Source organism: Haliotis rufescens, unplaced genomic scaffold (assembly GCF_023055435.1).
Source record: "Haliotis rufescens isolate VD_foot unplaced genomic scaffold, xgHalRufe1.0.p SCAF_31, whole genome shotgun sequence".
NCBI lineage: Eukaryota > Metazoa > Mollusca > Gastropoda > Lepetellida > Haliotidae > Haliotis > Haliotis rufescens.
The window spans coordinates 3,304,615-3,325,676 of NW_025964013.1; the positions used below are offsets into that span (position 1 = coordinate 3,304,615).

Sequence of the window (21,062 nt, forward strand, 5' to 3'; positions counted from 1 at the left end):
AACAGCAAACAAATTATTTGGAAACATAGATGATTAGGTCTACACTCATAAAAGGCAACACAATGGCTCAAATACGTTGGCATCAATAAAGGGCCATATTACACAAACGCTAAAGTGGCCATGTGGCGCGTGCTCCGTTCTTCAAATCAGGAAACAGTGATGGACTGGAGTTGGGTTTAACGCCGCTTGTCAGTATTCCAGTTATATCGCGGCGTGTCAGCTTAATGTGGAAGGAAAGCCCGAAGTGATGCAGGTCTCAGAAGTTTACCACTTCGGTGAAACCCACGAGCACGGGAATGGAAACAGGCAGAACAGTTGATGGTGTCCGACAGGTACCCCGTACCCGTCCGCACTGTGCAAGTAGATTAGTCAGGTAGTAAATGGAGGCAGCGAATCGCTCTCTTCTCTCTCAAAAATAGGCACAGGCAGTCTTCTAGCTAGAAACTGCTACCTTACTGTTGGAGATTTAACGTGCGCTTTCCGACATAATGCGTATTTCGCACAAGGTCGTCAACCTTTTTTTATTATTAATTTCTTTTATCGTCAAGCGTCTCACTGCAGATCTCTTTAGAAATACTGGGAGGGTAACGAAGGTGTCAATGCACAACTAAGGGAAGTCACTCTATATCACTAGCTGCCGTGGACATACAACTAATAAAAGCCGTCACAACAGCTGACGGCATTCTGTAGGTGTTTGAGTTGCTGCCACTCACATTCATCAGAAGCAAATTTACAATACATACCGCCACATAACCAGAATCATTACACATGTTTGTTTACCTCACACTGCTGATACAGTTTTGTGAAATCCCAATTAGTTGTAAGACGTCTGTGTCCCTCACATGGGCTGTTAACTCGTCGGTAACCTTGGAAACATATGTGACCCGCCAAGAGAAAAGGGTCCTTGTGGGTGCTACTGTGAAGTCAAAAAGAAAAACAAGACGTTTGACGTCAACTTACTTCCGTAAATTTCGCCACGTGTGCGGACTGTACAAAAAACCTTCTTATTTTAGACCATACGGTTCCTTCCTCATCTCATGGTGGGTCACATATATTATAATTGGTAACGAATAACTCGTACAATATGCGTAGTGGTAGATGTAACTACACGAGAAACAGACCAAAGACGTTAGAAAGTGGAGAACCCCATGTGTCTATGTTTCCAGGGACACTTGACTGCACGGTGAGTCTGGTGTGTGGGTCAAGATAGAACGTTGCCCCCAGGGTACTGCTCAAGTAGGTGAGATGGCCCCTCCTGATGGAAGGGGTAGACAGGAGGTTCCTCAGCAGTGGGGTGGGAGCTTCACCCAGCTCGGCCATCCTCTGTTTCAACACGGTATGCAGGACCCGCCCACACGCCAGCTCCCTGACCCCTTCACCTCGGTACAGGATCTGATAAAACCAACATGCACTTCTTTAACTGCATTGTCTTTCTCGAAATCATTAATTAGCGAAATCTCACAGTAGCGTAAACACGGGAGTAATGATAAAAAATTGTTTTTGTTTTTTTCTTTAACGCCGCACTCAGCAATATTCCAACTTATATGACCTTGGTCTAGATCTGTAATCTAGTGATAGACATCATGAGCATCGATCCACGCAATTGGTATACGATGACATGCATTTACCAAATCAGCGAGCCTGACTACCCTGAGTCGCGTCTTACAACAAGCGTAGTCGCCTTTTACGGCAACATGGGTTGCTGAAGACTTTTTCTGAACCGGATCTTCACAATTGTAATGATAATAGTGAGTGAATGAGTATGGTTTTATGCCGCTGTTACAAATGCTCCAACAATGCGGCGAATATGCACAAAATACACGAATCACTAACTTACATCTGGAATAATACCGTTAGGAAGGCACGACACTAAGAACCGAGGATGCACAATAAATATCCTCTATATGTTCTAAGGGCACAGGATTCGCAGTGGCATATGGCGAAGCAATTTGACCACTGTGCACTGCATGCATTAGCCTCACAAGCGTCCGTTGATCATAGGTTCGAATCCCGAACACGTCCCAATAATGGTCCATGTTTTGTCAGCACCATGCTTTTGTTTCACATGAAAGAGTGAGTGAGTATGGTTCTACACCGCTTTTAGCATTTTTCCAGCAATATCACGGCGGGGGACACCGGAAAATGGGCTTCACACATTGTACCCATGTCAGGAATCGAACCCAGGTCCTCGGCTACCCCACCGCCCCCTTTCCATATAAAGCTGACACGTCGTGATATAATTGAAATACTGCCATAGCGACGTCTATTCCTGCTCATACACCACTACATCTTGTAATAACTGTACCTGGCTGTAGATGAAGTAGTAGCCACCGTGCGTCACCGTGAGGCTTCCATCGTCGTGTCCGACGTTGTTGCCGACGAAGGTGTTGTTGATGTCGTCTCTCCAGTTCAAAACAGGATCTGTATCTGTCGGTCCAGGTACTTAATGGTAAATATATGAATGTATTGCCACTGCCTTGGTACATATCAAATGATTTTATGTTGTTGTTTTGTGAGTTTGGGTTATTTATTTATGTCTTCATTAATTATTTAAATACGCTCTTACAAACACAGCACCTACCCAGAAAAGTACACACTCTGTTCCTTATTATGGAATTTAATCATGCAGTGTACGCTTAAACTGAACTGTCACTATGCCCCACTGAATTATACAACGTACATTTAAACTGATCAAGAGTTACCATACACCACCCGTTCACAGAACTTGCTTACATGATACCTATTGTGAAACTGCAGTCAAACTCAGGATTAAATCATGCCAATGGTCTCTTTCGCATTATTTTTATCAATTAAAACAAATTTTGGTTTAGTTTATTCCTCAATATACACTATGTCCATACCTGTGTAGTTTGTGCGGGGATCAATGACCAGATGTGCAGCTGCCTCCCCTAAACTGCCCTCCACGTCTGGAGATGCCGCCAGCCCCCGCGGATAGATGCTGCCTAGGGAGCAGAGACACACAGTATACACAACTCATAATAATAGGCCATATTTATTGTGCATTTCCACACCACACAGGGGCATCAGTGTGCACTTAACAATCATTCTCAGTTCCTTGAAGAGAATGCAACCCAAGCTGCCTGTTAGGCGGTTTTAGGTTAACATCACATCCTACCGGGTACCCATTCACTGATAGGTGAATAGAAGCACACTTCGAACAGAGGAGACACCACGTGTGTTACTAGTGCTTCAGTGTGGGGGCAGGACCAATGCCAAGAAAATCCCAGGAGCCAAGCAGCCGAAACGCGGTCACCCATCCAAGGACTCTCCGCGACGGACGTTGCTTGAGTTCACCTGATTTGTGATCTGTGCGCTGTCTCTAGGACCACGTGCCACCAGTCATGCAGACTCATCCAAACATCCCAAGAGGAATGGAGTGCGGGTAAATGTCACAGCGAATAGATATACACAGTAACCGAAATAGAATAAGAAAGGTACGTACGGGTAACCAATTGAATTATTTAAATGAAGGAAACGATCAATTTTACAAACCTGAATCTGTCTCCACAAACAGGGCATGAAGCTACAAATAAAGACGAAAATCATATTATCAAAGGTGAAGGTCACATTCATGTTATGGCTGGACAATATGCACATGTATTCTCCGTTTTGTCTGCTATGTATTATTCACATAAAAAAAAATGCAGTTCCCGGTATCCAGATACCTCCCGGATACCTCCGGACACTTACCCAAAACCCAGATAATGAACACAATATAACACGTAGTCGTATTTTCAGCATGGCAATAGCATATGCCCAAACCTTCTGTCACCTCCGTTTGTTTTCTACAGACCTCATATTGCTGCTTCATCACACATGCATATCGATCGCTTTCGCCACACTATTACCTCATATATTGTTAATATTTCCAGAATATACAGCTTAATTAACTCGAAAGGATGCTAATTACAGTCCAGTGTACATGTTATCATCTACAGCGGTGCCCTACCTGTGCATCAATGACGTCAGAGGGTGTTCGTGTCGAGATGTTCCTCCCAGTCCGTGTGTAGAATACCAAGATGGCGACCGCAGCAGAAAGCAGGCAGACATTTGTAACCCCCAGTGCTGTCGCCACTCTAATGCCGTTCCTAAACATGGCGCATCCGACATGCACACAGTACAGCTATATGTCCGTAACGGTGTGTAGCATCACCGCCTAGAAAAGAAAGAGAAAGCGAAAGCTCCAACATTCCAGGTGCTGAAGTCACGTAAAATATAGTTGTGCGAATACTTCGATTATTCTCACGTAATTTCGATTACTCTCACGTTATTTCAATTTTGTTTTAAAAAAATATAAATTTTGATATTTTTTATAGTTCTTGCATTATTATTTTCCGAAATTTCGATTATTTTTCATTATTTCAATATTATTTTAAAAAGTCAAAATTTCACAAATATTTTTCGCTGCTTCTCGTGATTTCTCTTAATTTGAGTTTTAAAATAAAATCGAAATTACGAGAAAAAATCCACATTTAATTTTTTTTTAAATTACATTGTAATAACAAGAAAATAATCGAAATTCTGAAAATAAAGTCGAAGTTACGAAACATCTAAAAGATATACAAGTCATTGAATTAACGCGAAATTTCGATCAGAAAAAAATATATTTATGCTATAAAATTGCAACCATTAGGTGTCGTACAAGAATACGTTTTCAGGTACCATACAAATCCTTGAAGTGTGGGAATCTATTACTCAGCTCTTCAATAGGTTGGTGACGAATGTTTAAATTGGCCAGACGGAAATTATATTTACCACATACATTTATGACCATAATATTCATAACTCTTTTTTTTGTCGCAAGTATCGCTATGTGCAAAGTGGGGCGGTCGGGTAGCCTAGTGGTTAAAGCGTTCGCTCGTCACGCCGAAGACCCGGGTTCGATTCCCGACATGGGTACATTGTGTGAAGCCCATTTCTGGTGTCCCCCGCCTGATATTGAGGGAATATTGCTAAAAGCGGCGTAAAACCATACTCACTCACTCACTCACTATGTGCAAAATACTGTGCTGTGAGTGGGTGACCGTGGAGGTTATAAAACGGTAATTATTCAATTAAAAAAACAAACTTCAGTAACCGAGTGAGACATTATTAAGGGACCATTTATTTACATATCTGTGTCTAAATGTTAGTATATTTCATAGACGTTTCTGCATTGTATTGCAGTCAATCAAGCCGCCAGCTCTACCTCAGTATTTGTGGCAATGGCACCCTGCAACTAGAACAAGTGTTAGAATATGAAACTAAGAACTAGAATATACTAGTCGTCCTCAATCCTCGAAACGAACAATAATCATTTTAACTCGGAACCTTTATTAAGATCCGGTATTGACAGTAATTCGGATTAGTAAGAGTCCGGTTTTGACAGATTTCACGAAGGTATAACGACTGTCAAGTAAATCAAGATGAGAGCGACGTACCTCTACATGAGTGAACGTCCGTCAGTATTACAGGTTTGAACACACCCGAGGAGTTATAAATTACTTAAACTGTAGCTGACATCAGACACGTTACGCAATGTCACAAATAGATGTAGTAAGAATCTTTAATAGACTCATGTGACATGTGGTGACATTGCACAAACCTTTGTGAAATTACGTGTACTTCAAATCTTTCTTCCATTTGTACAACTTCAAAGGTTTGAATGTGAAGTTGTTAAATTGTTATCGTTTATTTCAGATAACCATTTATCGGATCCTTCAAGGGTATAATACGATTGCCTAACAAGCGAACACACACACAACTGGTGTTGGTCGATGACGATCAATCACTACAATTGTACTGTTACAATCAGAAAAGGGGGCCTCATGGCCTGGTTTTCGGAGCAGGACATAACTGAACTTAACCCGCTAGGTCCGCAGCACTGAATATACGGAGAACGTTCTCCCTGTATCCACAAAGTGAATCTAAGACCATATTGCCAATTTGCGATATCAGTTCCTCGCACGAGCTTGGCAATCTAAGGGAGACAACTCTTTGAATATTGTAAACAATGATCACTGCAATCCGCATGAGGACAAAAGTCACATAATTTTGTTGGTTGTACCACGCATGCGCTGTGAACCTACACTGACGGGCAGAAGAAACTTTACCACATTAACAACGAAATTTCAAAAAAAGTAAAAACACAAGTACAAACTAAATCAATACAAAACACTTCGTCTAAACTCTATACAGGTTGTGTGATACACGTCCACGGCACATATTTATGTAAAAAATGCTAAAAAGGGAAAAACACGTGTCGCATGGGAAACCGAAACAGCACGTGCATTCAGGGTACATAAGTGATACTTAGGGCGTATCTTCGCCCTATGAAGACCGGTACTTGCGTACTTTGAATGTCCGGAATCGATTCCTGACAGTGACGTCATCAGCGAGGAATCTCTTTAGGCATATGGCCAGGCGACTCAGGGCTCAAGGAATTAGGGCTAACATATCTTACAGAGGACAAGTATGGACAGCGCAGGATCGTCGACTGAGATTGAGATGGGCCCGTATTGTATGTCGTTGGCAGCGAAGTGACTCGCAGAGGATCGTCTGCACTGATGAAAGCCGGTTCTGTCTGCTCAGAGCTGATTCAAGACAACGTGTTAAACCGAAGGCGAGAACGAAAGGCGGCATGTTGCGTTCAGAAGTTCGTGCCGTAAGGTGGAGGGGGTGTTCTTGTGTGGGGAGTGTGTGGGCAGGAGAGAAAGCCGCTGGTCATCGTTATTGGTAATTTGACAGCTCAGCGGTACATGGATGACTATCTGTGTCCGATTGCCCTACCATTTCTACAACAGCATGACAATCAGCATGCCAACGCCAGACCCAAAACAGCCCGAATCGTACAGAACTTCCTTGCAGCCATCAACGTCAACGCGTTGTCGTTTCGATCCCAAGACATGTCCCCCATGGAACACTTCTGGGATGTCATGGATCTTCGTGTTCGACAGCGACCACATCCTCCAGCCAATCCACAAGAACGGACCCAGGCGCTCCAATAAAAAAGGCGACGAATACCACGTGACGTGATCAGACGACTGACCTTTTCCTGTGCGCCGGGAAGTTTCTGTTGTGTTGTCGCAGGGGGTGGTCTACACGCTACTAATGTGACGTGTCACTGAACGTGAGCGATTTTAGATATGTGTACCCTTTGTCCATGACGTTGAAAGCTTAGTAGCCCACCATGGCAACTATCATGCCAGTATCGGATACTGTATGGCTGTTACTTTAGATATTGACATAGTAGACACAATTTTATGGATAACAACTTCTTTAATACTGTAAGAAGCGACGTTTCGGTACAGCAAGACTGAATGATTATTGCTTATACCTATCAGTATCCTGTACATTGTGCACCATGGGGTGGTGGGATGGGAGAAAGGAGGCCGGTGGCGCTACTACCTATCAGTGTCCTGTACATTGTACACCATGGGGTGGTGGGATGGGAGAAAGGAGGCCGGTGGTGCTACTACCTATCAGTGTCCTGTACATTGTACACCATGGGGTGGTGGGATGGGAGAAAGGAGGCGGGGGGTGCTACTACCTATCAGTGTCCTGTACATTGTACACCATGGGGTGGTGGGATGGGAGAAAGGAGGCGGGGGGTGCTACTACCTATCAGTGTCCTGTACATTGTACACCATGGGGTGGTGGGATGGGAGAAAGGAGGCCGGTGGTGCTACTACCTATCAGTGTCCTGTACATTGTACACCATGGGGTGGTGGGATGGGAGAAAGGAGGCGGGGGGTGCTACTACCTATCAGTGTCCTGTACATTGTACACCATGGGGTGGTGGGATGGGAGAAAGGAGGCGGGGGGTGCTACTACCTATCAGTGTCCTGTACATTGTACACCATGGGGTGGTAGGGGTGGGAGAGAGGAGGCCGGGGGTGCTACTACCTATCAGTGTCCTGTACATTGTACACCATGGGGTGGTGGGGGTGGGAGGGAGGAGGCGGAGGGTGCTGCTATCAGTGTCCTGTACATTGTACACCATGGGGGGGGGGGACGGGGGTGGGAGGGAGGAGGCGGAGGGTGCTACTATCAGTGTCCTGTACATTGTACACCAGGGGGGTGGGGGTGGGAGGGAGGAGGCGGAGGGTGCTGCTATCAGTGTCCTGTACATTGTACACCATGGGGTGGTGGGGGTGGGAGAAAGGAGGCCGGGGGTGCTACTACCTATCAGTGGCCTGTACATTGTACACCATGGGGTGGTGGGGGTGGGAGAAAGGAGGCGGGGGGTGCTACTACCTATCAGTGTCCTGTACATTGTACACCATGGGGTGGTGGGGGTGGGAGGGAGGAGGCGGGGGGTGCTACTATCAGTGTCCTGTACATTGTACACCATGGGGGATGGGGGTGGGAGGGAGGGTAGGGTGTTGGGTGACATTACACCGGGTACACGAAATGCTTTTACTCGTATGCTTGAGGCTCTTCATACATCTGGGACGTCATGTACCGTCATGTACGGCAATGTACCCACATGTACCCTCATGTACCGTCGTGTAGTCTCAGGTACCGTTATGTACCCTCATATACCGTCCTGGAGCCTAGTATAGCCTCATGTACCGCCATGCGCCCTCATGTACCGCCATGTGCCCTCACGTACTGTCATATACGCTCATGTTCCTTTATGTGCCGCCACGTAACCTCACGTATACGTATCGTCATGTACCGAAATGTAACCTAATGTACCATCACCTACCGTCATGTACCGAAATGTAACCTTAAATACCCTCACCTACCGCCGTGTACCGAAATGTAACCTTATGTACCCTCACCTACCGTCATGTACCGAAATGTAACCTTAAATACCCTCACCTACCGCCGTGTACCGAAATGTAACCTTATGTACCCTCACCTACCGCCGTGTACCGAAATGTAACCTTATGTACCCTCACCTACCGCTTTGTACCGAAATTTAACATTATGTACCCTCACCTACCGTCATGTACCGAAATGTAACCTTATGTACCCTCACCTACCGCCGTGTACCGAAATGTAACCTTATGTACCCTCACCTACCGTCATGTACCGAAATGTAACCTTAAATACCCTCACCTACCGCTGTGAACCGAAATGTAACCTTATGTACCCTCACCTACCGCCGTGTACCGAAATTTAACCTTATGTACCCTCACCTACCGCTTTGTACCGAAATGTAACCTTATGTACCCTCAACTACCGTCATGTGCCGAAATGTAACCTTATGTACCCTCACATTCCGTCATGTACCTCCCTGTACCCTTGTGTACCGTCAAGCAGCCTCATGTACCGTCATGTATCCTTGTGTACCGTCATGCAGCTTCATGTACCGCCATGTACCCTTGTGTACCCTCATCTGCGGTCATGTACCGCCACGTACCGTCACATAAATCAGTTCGTGTGGAATGATTCGCATTGCCCAGATCGTACTGAATTTGACTTAAGGGAAACTATTCTGAACCCACTTAAGTCAGGTGTACGTTGAGAATGTGTATGAGTTGGTTTATGTTTCAGTGAGAGATTAACATTTGTGTTTTGAGATATAGATTGCCCATACCACGATAATTCTGAATTTGAGTAGTGAGTTAAGTAAATAATGTTCACATCCCTTTTGATTTAACACAACGTGTCGACAAGTACTAGTAGATTGTGATAGCACACATACATGCAGCATCAAGAACACTTATGTCTTCCAAGGAATAACGTGAGTGTTATGAATTGTTGATTTTGGATATGAGATTGATTTTCCTCCTGTTGTTTTGTGACATGAAATAGAAATAATCACAACAGCAACACCCCACAGTGCAACCAACTGTGACAAGGGTATTCTGAGATATGTTTTAAAGTTTAGTTAATCAAAATACCAAATAGGACGCGCATTGTGAGAATACCTATACACATATCTGCAATATTTGTGATTTGGTTTTCTGTTGGTTTAACCGTTCCCCCTCATACAGGGGCAACTCACAACGGTTGTACAATGTATACACTAGGGTGTGATGGTTCGGGTACAAGAAGGTGTAAAACAATACTCACTCGCACTCTCACACAGGTATCAGGGTCTAAGGAGAAGAGTTTAATTACTTCAGTGTCCACTATGTGTCTACCTGTAAGGTGTGTAGAGGGGTATTCGATACTTTTAATAGACTATAACAGAGTAGATGATATATAAGCTACAGGTATCACAGACAGGTTTTTCCCTGCTTCAAATAAAACAATTAAGTACACATATATAAAATATATGTCATGTACATTTCAGTCAGTCATAAAACGTAGCATGCATTGATTTATTTTCTCTGTAGGAACATCTGTTACAATGCATGAGTTTGTTTAGTTTTCATTAATATATACAAAACAATCAATATACAGGTGCAAGAAGTGCAACCAAAATGCAACCACATTTTGCATATGTAATCATTGTGCCTCAAGGCAGTAGTACGAATTTCACATCCTCAAAGTCTGCCTCAAACTCAGAGAAGTGTACGGCTGAGCCGTGTGCCGTAATTTGTCCTTGTGCTGGTGTACACATCACGACGTGGCTTGATTCCATTGATCACGAGATCACTTCTTCCAATCCGGTATCATCCGGACATTGACGGGCTTCTTTCTTGTGAAGTCAGTTTTAAGAAGGTAAAGCACAACACACCACATGTTGTCCACTTAGAACGCCAGTGTGACAAACGTTAACACAAACTGCCTGGCGACGTCACTCCATTGTCTTGAACGTGCAGGCCGGCCTTCAGATCTGCCATGGATGCCGAATAGACGCTCTCGGACACAATGGCACACTGTCTGTCTGTTGCAGACTTCGAGTATCTGTCTGACTGACGTCACTTGATCTGTCATTGACTCCTGGTAGACGCTCTCGGACACAGTGTCACACTGTCTGATCTGATGCAGACGTTGGGTATCTGTCTGACTGACGTCACTTGATCTGTTGTCCCTATTGAGTGACGTCACACTTTAGCCACTGGGTTGTAGGCATGGCATCTAGATTTGTCATGCACGACGTGGCAGTATTCTATAAGTGCACAGATTATTGCTAACAGCAGCACACAACACAGGAAGATAACGAACCCTACAGTCACGGGGTCGCTGAATGACAACATCCTGCAAAAATCAAATCATCAGAATTATAACATTGTACAAGGAGGGAAGTAAATGGCCTGATGTAATCATGCAAGCACTTTAAAATAACTGTTAAAAAGTAAGTCCATGTGTGTATATCATCATATCAGTTAGCTTATATTTACATGAAATACATTATTTTACATAAATATACAGAACACTGAAATAGTGAGTGAGTTTGGTCTTACGTCATCTTTAGCTCTATTTCAGTCATGTCAAGGTGGGGGGACATAAATGGTCTTCACATATTGTATGTGTATATGTGGGGAATCGAACCCGGGTCTCTGGCGTGACGGGCGAACACCATAACCACTACGCTAGCAATACGTCTAAATATGAAATAAACTTAGCAGCACAGGTATGGTACAAGCATGACAAGCTACCAGTATCAGGTCAAGTCGAACTCCTACTCTTCATATTGAAGCTCTATTTTCAAAAAGAGAGTTGCGTCCCCTGAGCATGCCAGTAACCTATGATCGTAGGTTCAGTTCCCGGTCCGCCCAAATATGTTTCTGGGTTTGTCAGTACCATACGCGTGCTCGTGAGTTTTACCAAAGTAGTAAGCATCTAAGACCTGCATCAGTTCGGGCTTTTCTCCCACATCAAGCTGACACACCGTAATATGACTGGTATACCGTCCCAAGCGGCACTAAACCAAACTCACTATTTCCAGACGATGGACTGTGGGGTGGTATTACGACCAGTGTTCTCACATACTGGTGTATGACGATAAGGTTGTAGTTGGGGTTGAACTGGAAATGGGTGGACGATATGTAGATGTTTTAACACTACAAGTTATAATACCGCCAGTGTTTACCCTTCTGATTCATTGCTGCCTACATTATATATCCAACTGTTAAACTGTTAGCACGACTTGATATCAAGATGAATTTAACTGTTTACAAAATTAGCAAACGAAAAATATGCATTTTAGACCGATCTCGTTGAAATGGAAATTCGTGACTTTCATTTTTTTTTTTTTTTAAAGCCGCACCCATCAATATTCATACTCATAGGGTGGCATGTAAATAATCGAATATTATCCAGATAAACCAACGTTCCGCGCTGTCTGGTTACGACGCCATGCAATCAACCATATCAGTGACCCACTTGGGCGACTCTCTCGACAGGTATATGTCGCTGGGGAAGTATCCGGGAATCACCCGAGGGTGTCACTGTCAGATTAAATTGTAAATATTCTTTCGCTTTCCCAATCTAACATTAGGTATTTTTATAAATCGACCTACCTGTGTCTGCCAGCTATGGTACTTCCAGGAACATCTCACAGCAATCCATGCAGTACCCTCGAACAGCCACTGGTATATAGTACAGCCTGCTGAAATATAAGTGCTCATTTATGACTCTTAACATCTCCACAAGACACCCAGGCGAAGGTGGTATTTGTGACACACGTAATGAATACCAGAGGTTATATTCAACCTCAAGGTCATCCGGGTTTCCGAAAATGGACTGCTCAAATATCATGACATCCATCCCACGTGACCAGGCATTAGGGATGCAATGTTACAGAGAACGGCATATCATCAGAAAATAGCAAACATTGTTTTCAATGAGTCATGCTTTAGACAATATGAGACCCCTTACCTGTTGTGCTGGAGCGAATAAGCAACGCCAGGGACAAGATCGTGAGGGAACAGGCTGGAGTAGGTAGTGCACTCGCTGGTCTATCACAGAGTCCTGTAAATATACATACAGGTGACGTTAAGTAACACTATAAAGATTTAAATAGCATCTACGAACATATATCAACAGGTTTATAGCTATTGTTAGGACGCGCAGCCTCACCTTGTAAGACATTGACGTACATCTATCGGCAGCGTCTCGTTCAATAACGAGTGTAGTAATCTCAAGGTTGGATCACTGATAAATATGTTGACATTCCTCTTGCCTGCCCGCTGGCCGGGGCCTGTTAATTAGCTGTCCAAACAAGGTCAGACTGGACCACGCGTACGACACCCCTGGCAGGTTGCTATGTAAGGTCTGTTTTATTACGTCAGCATCTATATGCGGAAGTGTGTAAGCTGTATTGGAAAACTGTTACTGTCTGATACTGCGACCCAGAAAACGGCCATTGAAGGCAAGCACAATGGGCTTTGGAAATAATTCTGACAGCTGTTTTTGATTATGATATTGAGCGGACAATCGCAGATCGTAAATATCTCGCCAGACAATACAGCTACGTGATAACTCGACATTACTGAATCATAATGTTTATGAAATTGAATTATATTTAGTGTGCGTCCATGTTGACTTACATACATTTCTCCAGTGCGTATCACCTGACCCCTGCCAGTATCAACACTACAAGTATAATAAGAGATAACAGCGAACCAATGAAAGTATGTCTACATGGACGCTTTTCTAACTTGTTATGCAAATTCAAATGCTAAATGTTAAAAATACAACAATTCGAACTAATATTTATCGATTGTTTGTAGTCTTACATTAATGATGCTTATGATGTCATTCACTGGATTGTCTGGTCCAGACTCGATTATTTACAGACCGCTGTCATATAGCTGTAATATTGATGAGTGCGGCGTTAACAACAAACAAACAAACAAGCATAGGTCGACAGCACTTCGCCACACTACGATATCCGTAACAGTGGACTTATGGACGTCAACGTTTTTCATTTCGGTACATGTGTAGTTTATTAATCAAGCAAGTGACATAATACTCTAGCTTTCAAAATGATAAGATAAGGTACTACAATCCCCAGCTATGTATATAGACACACTCTGTTTACAGAGTTAGATGGGTAGATGTAGGTAGGTAGACGGTGTAAATAACCAACGCAACTAGAGCGCGGCGATATCAGTGTGTGTAACAAACCCGACTCACCGATATCTCCGACGCGTTGATGGATGTGACTGCGATGCTGAAACTGCGTCGTTAAGTTACATGTGTTGTTTAAAGGAGAACGGGTCTTAACACGTACATGTTGTTTTCACATCAAACAGTGTAGTTAGTTCCTCTTACATGTACTGCGTCAAGAAAAGGTTAATACCTACACATGCACGTTACGAATATCACAGAAACATAACGACTGCATCCATGTCTCTGTCATCAACTGTTTTGTGAATGTTTTATATTTCGGTCGTGACTGTATGTTTCGTCTTGAAACGTGACTGAGATGTTTGGAAATAACTTATATTACTCCGCACCTGGACCCTTGCACTTTGTGTTGACGTGTGTGTTATCAGCATGTGCAGGGCCTCGGCAGACATATCATAACTGGTGAAAACACTTCAACATATAGACTTGCGAGTCTAGGTTTCCAGATTGTTCGTAGCGAAGGACGACTTTCTTCATTCAACACGCTCATCTTGTGTTCGGATAATATCATTCCCGATACCGTTTAGCTAGTCTACAGATACTACGTTGCGAGTCTTAAGACGTGATACAGGTAATACGTTGCGAGTCGTACGACGTGACACAGATACTACGTTGCGAGTCTTACGACGTGATACATGTTATACGTTGCGAGTCGTACGACGTGACACATGTATTACGTTGCGAGTCTTACGACGTGACACAGGTAATACGTTGCGAGTTTTACGAGGTGACACAGATACTACGTTGCGAGTCTTACGACGTGACACATGTATTACGTTGCGAGTCTTACGATGTGACACAGGTAATACGTTGCGAGTCTTACGACGTGACACAGGTAAAACGTTGCGAGTCTTACGAAGTGACACAGGTAATACGTTGCGAGTCTTACGACGTGACAAAGATAATACGTTGCGGATCTTACGACGTGATACAGGTTATACGTTGCGGGTCGTACGACGTGGCACAGGTAATACGTTGAGAGTCTTACGACGTGATACATGTTATACGTTGCGAATCGTACGACGTGACACAGATAATACGTTGCGAGTCTTACGACGTGATACATGTTATACGTTGCGAGTCTTACGACGTGACAAAGATAATACGTTCGAGACTTATGACTTGACACAGGTAATACGTTGCGGATCTTACGACGTGATACAGGTTATACGTTGCGAGTCGTACGACGTGATACATGTTATACGTTGCGAGTTGTACGACGTGACACATGTATTACGTTGCGAGTCTTACGACGTGACACAGGTAATACGTTGCGAGTCTTATGAAGTGACACAGGTAATACGTTGCGAGTCTTACGACGTGACACAGATAATACGTTGCGAGACTTACGACTTGACACAGGTAATACGTTGCGGATCTTACGACGTGATACAGGTAATACGTTGCGAGTCGTACGACGTGACACAGGTAATACGTTGCGGATCTAACGACGAGGCACAGATAATACGTTGCGGGTCTTACGACGTGACACAGGTAATACGTTGCGGGTTTTACGACGTGACACAGGTAATACGTAGCGGGTCTTACGACGTGACACAGGTTATACGTTGCGAGTCTTACGACGTGATACAGGTAATACGTTGCGAGTCTTACGACGTGATACAGGTAATACGTTGCGAGTCGTACGACGTGACACAGGTAATACGTTGCGGATCTAACGACGAGGCACAGATAATACGTTGCGAGTCTTACGACGTGACACAGGTAATACGTTGCGGGTTTTACGACGTGACACAGGTAATACGTAGCGGGTCTTACGACGTGACACAGGTTATACGTTGCGAGTCTTACGACGTGATACAGGTAATACGTTGCGAGTCTTACGACGTGATACAGGTAATACGTTGCGAGTCGTACGACGTGACACAGGTAATACGTAGCGGGTCTTACGACGTGATACAGGTAATACGTTGCGAGTCTTACGACGTGATACAGGTAATACGTTGCGAGTCGTACGACGTAACATAGGTAATACGTTGCGAGTCGTACGACGTGACACAGATAATACGTTGCGAGTCTTACGAAGTGACACAGGTAATACTTTGCGAGTCTTACGATGTGACACAGGTAATACGTTGCGAGACTTACGACTTGACACAGGTAATACGTTGCGGATCTTACGACGTGATACAGGTAATACGTTGCGAGTCTTACGACGTGACACAGGTAATACGTTGCGAGTCTTACGACGTGACACAGGTAATACGTTGCGGATCTTACGACGTGATACAGGTAATACGTTGCGAGTCTTACGACGTGACACAGGTAATACGTTGCGGGTTTTACGACGTGACACAGATACTTCTTTGTGAGTCCCATGGTTTGGCTCTGATAACTCATTGTGAATGTTACATGCATATCGTGTGTAGGGGACAGGAAAACATACCTTACAGGATCACATTTTCTTTGACCGTCTTGTAACTGACGGTTCCCCCGTGTTTGGCAGCTCGTCTGTTGGCAGCCCACATGCACGCCCATATAGTCAGCAATATGGCAGCCAAGCCGACGATGACCGCGACGATAATAGCGATCTCTAGTGGTGACATCGTCCTGCAGCGGAACACATTGCCACTGGTTGGAGTGAGGTATTGTAGGGTTATGTAGATGGATAGTGACGAGGAACTGTGGATAGATGCAGAGACGAGGAAAGGTGGGTGGACAAGTTAAACGTGGGCAGAGATCCTGAAGTGATGCATGTCTCAGACGTTTACCACTTTGGTGAAACCCACGAGAACGGTTATGATGCTGACAAACCTAGAAACATAATCGGGGCGAACTGGGATTCGAACCCACAATCATAGGTTCCTGGCGTGCCCAAGGACTCTGCACAGCGAATAGCGGCTCCTAAGACGACTGGGCCACCCGTGCCCCTCAGTGACAAAGTGACGAGGACCTGTGGATGGATGCAGTGACGAGGAGCTTTGGATAGATGCAGATACGAGGAGCTGTGGATAGATGGGGTGACTAGGAACTGTGGACAGACGGAGTGACGAAGAACTGGATAGATGGGGTGACTAGGAACTGTGGACAGACGGAGTGACGAGGAACTGGATAGATGGGGGGACTAGGAACTGTGGATAGACGGAATGTGGATAGATGTAGTGACGTAGCACCGCGGATAGATGCAGCGACGAGGAGCTTTGGATAGATGCAGATACGAGGAGCTGTGGACAGACGAAGGGGGCGTGGCAGACAGATAGCGACGTTTAGCGAAAAGGCGAGCGAATGATGTGAAACGAGCTGACAACGGCAGAAGGGAGGAGAACGAAGGCGACAGCTAGGCAATCACAGCTATAGGCACGTCTACACTGAAACAGTGCGAGGTTTGTATACACAGCCAGATATTACAGATGCGTTACTGTCCTGTTAAGAACTATCATGTACAAATGCAATCTCGATCTCATCGCCACATAACAGTAAAGTAACAGTGTCTCACGAGGCACTAACTACTCGTGTGACCTGATTACAGGAGGCACCAGAATGTATATAATCAGTGAGACATATGCACACCTACCTGTAAGCTGATCACATCCTGCAGGACCCCGCGGTATTCAAGGTTCGACAGCCTTCCACATTTACACTGAAGAAATAGCAAGTTTATTTTTACTCAGCTTGCAGTTGTTTGTCCTGCTGTGAAATCACTCAGGTGTGTACGAGGACGTCAGTTGACCTATTTGGATGTGGTCGGTATTCTCGATCACAAAGACTGACTACAGGACGCATAACTCGGTGGCTTCCGCGTATCAAATAAACATAAAGGTTTTAAGGATGTGTCAGTGTTGAACGCTGGAAGGAAACAGTGATGAACTTTTGCACTTAGAATACTCCAGACCTGCTAATCTGTCAGTGAAGTGCATTTACATGAAGCGTCGCCAGAAAACACGTAGATACGAGGTGTCTTAGCCAATGGGAAAACGCTTGTTATTCATCTCAAGGTATCTAATGGCGAGAGGTCTGTCAGTTTTGTCTACCCATTGCGAGTGAATATAAATACCGCCTGTGTTTCTACTGAGAGTTTCACCCTTGAGAAATGGCTGGGATTTGATTAGACCTGTCGGAACGCGTTTCGGTTACGTAGCAATCAGAATGGCATGTCATTAACAGATAAGGCGTGCTAAATGCCCGTGTTCCCTTTGCAGTTTCTGATGTTTGGTATGAGCTATAGTTGCCGAAATGTGCCAGATTACGTCGATATACCATGCACGTCGTGAGGTTAATTGTCCTACTAGTGTCACGCTGCCTTCACACAGCAGCCCCAGTCATATAGCTGGAATATATATAACTACAGACTAAGAGGATTCTGTTATCTGATGATTCAGCTCCGTGTATCTGTGCACGTCTCGCCCAGACTGGAGGGTCAATGAGTTAAGGTTTGTTTGTTTGGTGGGTTGGTTGTTGTTTAACGCCGCACTTAGCAATATTACAGCTATATGACGGCAGTCTGTAAATAATCGAGTCTGGACCAGACAATCCATTAATCGATATCATGAGCATCGATCCACACAATTGGGTAACGATTACATGCATCAACCAAATCAACGAGCCTGACAACCCGATCCCGTTAGTCGCCTCTTCCGACAAGCATCGTCGCTTTTTCTAGCAAGCATTGGTTGCTGAAGACTCATTCTAACCCGGATCTTCACAGATTAGAGGGGCGGTCGAGTAGCCGAGTGGTTAAAGCGTTCGTTCGTCACACCGAGGACCCGGGTTTGATTCCCGACATGGGTACAATGTGTGAAGCCCATTTCTGGTGTCCCCCGCCGTGATATTGCTGGAATATTGCTTCAGCTCATCTCTAACCAACAAACAACAAAGCTACTGACGACTTTTACGTAACTATTTACACTATTCCCCATAAGTTTGAAATAGAGAATTTACCCTGTGTCTTTTGACATCGACCGCCTCAGTGGTCTAGTGGTATAACTATTTTTTTAGTTTATAAATTGGAATAACCAGAGGTGACACCTTGTAGCGGGCTGCACGGTTGGAACGTCAGAACACCCTAAACGATTAGCAATCGCACACAAGTAGCTGTAAAACACCGAGCGTCTCTTGATTGTATCTGCAAGTCGCAAGCCCTCGTCCAATCAAATTTACAAAGTTCAGAGTCCATCTTATGCGACCACGAATATCCCGAATTACCCGAATAGGAAATTGTTCATGTTCATAGATAAATCACATCATTTCTTGAAGTTCTAAAATGAATCTTATTTGTTTTCCCAAACATTCGTACAGTTCGCGGGAGGTCGTCGAATCGGGGAGAAAGTTTTTGTTTGTCAAAGACTTTCGTGGAAGGGTCCCCGAATTGCAATTTCTTGACTGAATCGTTATCCAGTCGTTTCTAAATTTTTATATTCCGTAACAGCTTCGAAATCGATTTTTTGCATTCTTGGCTACACTTAGCGATTCGTGGCTCCCAAAATCTATTGTCCTCAACCCTAAACATCCCGAAACAGCATGAATATTCCGACTCAACTACGAATCATGTAAGACTTAAGTAAGAACAACACGATTCCCCAAGGACCAGGACCAGAGCAACACGTGCTCTCCGTTGAACTTCCATGGTGGAAATGATGGGTTGGCCAGTCTTTCAGGACCCAAGAACATCCTGAAGTGTCAGGAAAAGTACCGATTTTCGTAAACTATTCGTAAATATGTCGTATTAGTCGTATCGTATTCGTTGCCATCGTTCTGCATTCGTATACACCCTCGGCATATTCGTAACTTAGTCGTAGGTGATTCTTACAATTCGTGAATGATCCGTACATGAATCTTGTTATTCGGACATGTCGTACATTCTTAACCCATTCCCGGGATTCTTCATAGTTTTCAGCCCGATAAGCCACGAGTTTTCGTAACGCCATCGTACGTTTATCGTAACTGCTTCGTAGCTCCTACCGATTCTCCACGAAAGTTTGCATTATAGGCCGAATCATCACAAATTTCGGAAAGTTTCCGATTCGGGGTGATGCGGGATATTCGTGGTCGTAGTGAAAGGGGGCATTAGAGTGACGTCCCTTTCCGTGTGTTGACATCGGAGCCTGGGGAAACTTGATCTTACAGACAAGAAGCTGAACGGTTAACTAGTGTTAGTGTGTTTTATGTGCTTGATGTAGTTCCGGTTTTATTCGACTTCAAATTGATTGACGCGCAAGGATAAATATATCAGTTGCCTGGTAAAAGACCCATGTTTGACGGTGGAAAAAATGAAACACGAAATGGTAAGGTGATGGTGATGTATTCGACACCTGTAGCATATGGTTGTGTTTTGGACCTTAAGATTGCAGTGTATAGTTGACTGTTTCAGCATTGTGGCGTGTTGATAACGTTATTATTTTTGGACCAAATCAAAGTTTCAAGAGATTACTTCCCCGCAGTTCATGTCCATGTGGCGTTCAGAGATTTAAAAGATTCTGACATACTTTCATACTTACCACATATCGATGCCGAAACATATTTGCTTATGGTCATGTGCACGAATACTGTTAATGAAAGCGTATTCATAAAAAGCAGCTAAAAACAGAGTCGATTGTACTTACTATTGTATCAGCATTTGGTGATGAATCACTATAAAATAGTGATGGTACCAAATGGTTGTGAAACGATGAGTATATCCTGCCCCGCCGCAAACACATGCAAAGGCAAGACAATTTTTTCCGCTGGAAAACAACCACATGGTAACATATGGAACAATTCAAATTAGGGAATTGTTTCAGACATCTTTGATTTTTATCTTTTCTTAATGATTGTAATTGTTGTTTGTAATTTAAAATTGTTGTGACTTGATTATATACACATGTACTCTGGGCTGGAGGCCTTTAATACAGAATAAAAGAGAGAGGGAGATTGTTATTGATGCGTCAATTTGGAAATGTCCTCCACGTGTCTACTATATCGCTTTTTGGGAGCTATGCTGAGGCCTGGGAGCTTTGATCAAACAATTCTTGGGCACTCTTTGAAATCGTTGTAGAAAGAGAATGCTAGATTATATCTCAAAAGTTATGAAATGAAGACTGGAGGCTGGAGCTGCAGGAATATTGCTCGACGTAAAGGGAAAGGTGACA

General features: G+C 44.1%; 2 protein-coding genes across 7 annotated transcripts; both read right to left on the reverse strand.

Annotated features, from left to right (window-relative positions):
* Positions 1–5,540, reverse strand: LOC124136750 (tumor necrosis factor ligand superfamily member 15-like). 4 transcript variants are annotated; one of them, XM_046502763.2, is made up of 6 exons: positions 5,442–5,540; positions 3,971–4,177; positions 3,514–3,544; positions 2,862–2,963; positions 2,306–2,442; positions 1–1,392 (listed from the first exon to the last, which is right to left on the reverse strand). In XM_046502763.2, the coding sequence occupies exons 2-6, from the start codon at positions 4,115–4,117 to the stop codon at positions 1,105–1,107; spliced, it is 705 nt and encodes a 234-aa protein (XP_046358719.2). In that variant the 5' UTR covers positions 4,118–4,177; positions 5,442–5,540; the 3' UTR covers positions 1–1,104. The 4 variants fall into 4 exon arrangements, with proteins under 4 accessions (XP_046358719.2, XP_046358720.2, XP_046358718.2 ...); XM_046502764.2 differs by lacking the exon at positions 5,442–5,540 and having other exon boundaries at positions 2,306–2,427; positions 3,971–4,274; XM_046502762.2 differs by lacking the exon at positions 5,442–5,540 and having other exon boundaries at positions 3,971–4,273.
* A 4,681-nt stretch (positions 5,541–10,221) lies between these two features.
* Positions 10,222–14,550, reverse strand: LOC124136749. Of its 3 annotated transcripts, none has more exons than XR_006861418.2 (4): positions 13,984–14,550; positions 12,724–12,816; positions 12,366–12,454; positions 10,222–11,100 (listed from the first exon to the last, which is right to left on the reverse strand). XR_006861418.2 is itself a non-coding variant. In XM_046502761.2 (4 exons), exons 1-4 carry the CDS (start codon positions 12,944–12,946, stop codon positions 10,990–10,992), a joined length of 312 nt encoding a protein of 103 aa, XP_046358717.2. In that variant the 5' UTR covers positions 12,947–13,966; the 3' UTR covers positions 10,222–10,989. The 3 variants fall into 3 exon arrangements, 2 of the variants coding, with proteins under 2 accessions (XP_046358717.2, XP_046358716.2); XM_046502761.2 differs by lacking the exon at positions 13,984–14,550 and adding an exon at positions 12,925–13,966 and having other exon boundaries at positions 12,366–12,451; XM_046502760.2 differs by lacking the exon at positions 13,984–14,550 and adding an exon at positions 12,925–13,960.
* Between the last annotated feature and the right edge of the window lie 6,512 nt (positions 14,551–21,062).